The sequence below is a fragment of the Volvox carteri genome (assembly GCF_000143455.1).
Source record: "Volvox carteri f. nagariensis unplaced genomic scaffold VOLCAscaffold_315, whole genome shotgun sequence".
In the NCBI taxonomy this organism is placed as follows: Eukaryota; Viridiplantae; Chlorophyta; class Chlorophyceae; order Chlamydomonadales; family Volvocaceae; genus Volvox; species Volvox carteri.
The window spans coordinates 9,220-13,287 of NW_003307847.1; the positions used below are offsets into that span (position 1 = coordinate 9,220).

General features: G+C 52.4%; 1 protein-coding gene across 1 annotated transcript; it reads right to left on the bottom strand.

Moving 5' to 3' along the window:
• Positions 1 to 319: 319 nt before the first annotated feature.
• Positions 320 to 2,402, bottom strand: VOLCADRAFT_101048 (uncharacterized protein; the record flags this gene model as incomplete). The annotated part of the gene is made up of 3 exons (XM_002959513.1): positions 320 to 862; positions 1,209 to 1,348; positions 1,454 to 2,402. The coding sequence occupies 3 exons, from the start codon at positions 2,400 to 2,402 to the stop codon at positions 320 to 322; spliced, it is 1,632 nt and encodes a 543-aa protein (XP_002959559.1).
• Positions 2,403 to 4,068: the final 1,666 nt, after the last annotated feature.

The window sequence follows — 4,068 nt, forward strand, 5'->3', positions numbered from 1 at the left end:
GAGGAGGGAGAAGGTTTTGCCACTGCAACCCTCAAACAAGACAAACTACTTGTGATAGCAGATGCAGGTATGCTCTGTTGGGATTTTAGTATGCTCACACAACAACACCCCACCGCAAGGGCTGGTTGGCAGTAGAGTCACACACCACCTCAAACCCATCCCCACATCCCATGACCACCCAGCTCTGTAACACTACGTATACCCCTACTACTCTACTTCAGGTGTCACTACGACCCTTGCAACTTGCCCTTCCATTCACAAGAGACCCCACTGTTGCATGGCAATCGATATTGTGCACTTGTGTATGTCACATCATAGACTAAAGAGCATGCACGGCTTGCACCTCGGCCTCCATCGCCGCCTGGTAGCTGCTGCTGCCTGCCTCCAAGCCACCCACCACCTTGGCATTCCCCAGGTCAACCAGCTTGACAACCCCATCCCGCCCCATCACAAAGTTGGACAGGCGGATGTCCCCATGCAGTACACCTGCCCGGTGGAGCACCCTCAGTGCTCGCAGCATTGCAGTGCGCAGCTTTGGTGAAATCCCAGCATCACGCAAACTGCAGCCGCTGCTGCCACTGGCAGCTGCATCACCAGCGACAGTTGTGCTGCGGCCGGCTCCGGCCTCCAGGTTGTCACCCTCATCAGTCAGTGCCAGGAACAGGGCGCCTGAGTGTGCAAACATGCCATACCGCAGCAGCCGTGGCACCAGCGGGGCACCCTGCAGGTTGCTGCTGCTGTTGCTACTGATGCTGCTGCCAAGGCGCAAGTACACAGCAAGCTCGTGTGTGAAGGCTTCCACGGCTCCCTGTCGCTTCTGCTCAAACAGCTTGATCACTGCCGCCACGCCACCTATGGTGCCCTGCACAGCAACAGCATCCGGAACAAGGTCTGAGCTTCTGAGAAGGGGAATGTGAAGCACGGTAACCAAATGTCAGCACTAACCAGTATCTGGCATATGACACACACCCTCTTCTGGTGCAATGCATGAAGCCCTTGAACAATGCAAGTGTAGCTGCTGGCTGCTGAAAATGCCTCAAGATGCTGGTGGAGCACCTTAGGGTTTGTATTTGTGGACGAGATTTGTACCAGCTACTACAGCAAGCTCTCATTCGCCTTGCTATACAACCCAATCCCCTAGCCTGTCACATATGTTATGCTAAGTTGCCCTAAATGTTATGCAAAGTTGCCCTAACCACCCCACATACCTGCAGCACGCTGCCATAGCACCCATATCCAACACACCGGCCGGTGAGGCCCACATCTCCAAAGCCACACAGTTCTAGGGGCAGCAGCACCTGGCTGCCGTGCTTGAGGGTCAACTGCTTAAGTCCACCTGGCACCTTCCCTTCCAGCGGGACATTGATGATGTTGGTAATGTGCATACCACTGCTGCTGGCATTATCACTATTGCTGGTGTTGCCACCGCCACTGCTGCTTGTGCTACTGCTACCTTTGATGGAGAAGAGGCTGATGTGGTTCCCATTGCCCGGGCCTTGCTTGCTGACCTTGCCTTGGCCAGGTAGGACAGACCGCTGCTTCACCTGCCGCTGCTCCTGCAACCTTAGCGACTGGCGCCGCTTTAGCTCGCGCTGTGTGTTGTCTCCCTTGCCAGGTGTGATGGGCACCGCCTCACGTGGCAGCAACTTCTTCATGCCCTCAAGCAGATCTGCCTGCTGCAGCAGGAATAGCAGCGCCAGCAGCATCTTGTCCAGGCCGATGACTGGTGACACATACAGAGTCTTATCAGCAACGTTTGGTGAGCGCTTCAGCAGCAGCGCTAAATTGTGCCGTGTGACCATCCCTAGGGGGGCCTCATCCATCACCATGTCGCCATAGCACTGCTGCAGCGCTTTGTCCAGGCCCAGGCGGTTGATTTCCCCAAGCGGCATGCACGACACATCGTGATGAGCCTCCAAGGGAAACTGCCAGTCACCTTTAACCTCAATGCATCCATAAACATCCCAGGAGGGACCGTTGCACTGCTGTTGCTTCTGCTGCCCTATGTCTCCATGCCTCAGCTGGATGATGTAGTCTGTTGATGAAATGCCGCGACCGCTGCCTCCACCCTTGAGCCTCCCTTGGATGTGCATGGATGCTGCCACCGAGTTGACCAACTGAGCCATGGCCTGCATCGGTGCACGCACCTCGGCCTCATCTGCAGCTGCCTGGAAGCCCTGGTCTGTTGGCTGATCGCCCGCAAGCAACACAGGTATAAATCTTCGCTCATTGTCATCCAGCTGCCCTTTCAGCATCTCCAACTCATCCAGAAGGCCATCCCATGGTTTCACTGCCGAAAAGGTACGCGACCGTGTGCCGCATGTTTTGCTAAAGGAGCGGCGTGGGCTGCTTCGTAGATTAATAGGTGGCAGCATCCGCATCATGGCTCCACGAGCAGTCATCTTGTAGGGGTCACCTGAAAGCACAGATTTGGAAGTTCGTGTGAAGTGTCAAGACATCATGCATTCACTAACAGGATTGAGCTGTTTTGCAAAGGTTATAGGCCCATTTACAAAAGGTTGTGGCCCATATCTATGTACATGGATATAACACTCAATGCATACAGGGAATGCAACATGGCCAGCAGGTGCTATGCAACACAGCTGGCTGTCCTTCAGGAAACTGACACCAACAAGTTCATCATGAACTTTGTGTGGCAGCTAGAGGCCGCAGGTGCACTGCGTGAGGGCCCAGGTTCTTTTCTATTCTGCAAGCTTACTGGCAAGTTGGGTCAGAATTTTCTGAGACGATACCGCGCCGAATTAGGACCCGCGGAAGGTTCCTTGAGATTGAAACGACCCACGGGACTCTCGGTTACGTTACGATCGGAGAACGCGCCATCTCCCATAACAGTCTCTGATGCAACAGTCACGCTTCTTGAAAAACGACCTGAGACAATTAAGATCGTCTCACCGAAGAGAATTTATCGAGATTTGAACGAAGCTGGCTGTCGATCGTTGCTTGTTGTCGTGAAGCAAACCGCATCCCTGCTCACAGACACACCAACGCTTAATGCTGTGGATCTGCCACCACACATTACTGAGAATGAATCCCTTGTGGAGATTATCAACGAATTTCCGAATGTTTTCGCACCGATTACAGAATTACCACCGGATAGAGGTGTCAACCACACTATCCCACTGGAACCGAATGCGCAACCGACTTTCCGACCCCAGTGGCGACTTTCGCTGTTAGAACGAGAGGAAGTAGAGAAGCAAGTCAAAGATTTGCTTGCGAAAGGATTCATCCGTCCTTCAACTTCGCCTTTCGGCGCTCCAATCCTCTTCGTGACTAAGAAAACCGGAGAGTTACGCATGTGCATTGGTTACCGGGCTTTGAACAAGATTACCATCAAGAATCGATACCCCTTGCCCCGGATTGATGACACACTCGATCGTCTCGTTGGTGCATCGATTTTCACGGCCCTTGATTTAGCTTCTGGCTACCACCAGTTGCGGATTACTCCAGAAGATGTTCCTAAGACGGCTTTCACAACCCCTCTCGGACACTTCGAGTGGCTTGTATTGCCTTTCGGCCTATCGAACACCCCCGCAACCTTCCAGAATTTGATGAATCGCATCTTTGCACCATATTTGAACCTACTACTTGGATGACATTCTGATATTTTCCAAGACCCCAGAAGAACACGCACGCCATTTAAGGGTGGTGTTAAAGGTCCTTGAGGAAAATCAGTTACGTGTCAAGCTTTTCAAGTGCGATTTTTGGAAGACCGAAGTCCACTATCTCGGACATGTCGTGAACGCAGAAGGTATCCGTATGGATCCCAAGAAGGTTGAGATCATTCGAAATTGGCCCTTGCCAAAGGACATCTCTGAACTTCGATCTTTCGTTGGCCTTGCGAACTATTTCCGGCAATTTATCGCAGGTTTTAGCTCCCTTGCTGCACCTCTGACAGATCTCTTCAGTGTGAAAAGATTACCAGATGAATGGCCTGAGCAAGCCATACGAGCCTTTGAAACGCTCAAAGCTCGACTATCGAACGACGTTTTGTTGAATTACCCGGATTTTACGAAGCCTTTCGAAGTGATCTCAGATGCTTCACTGAAT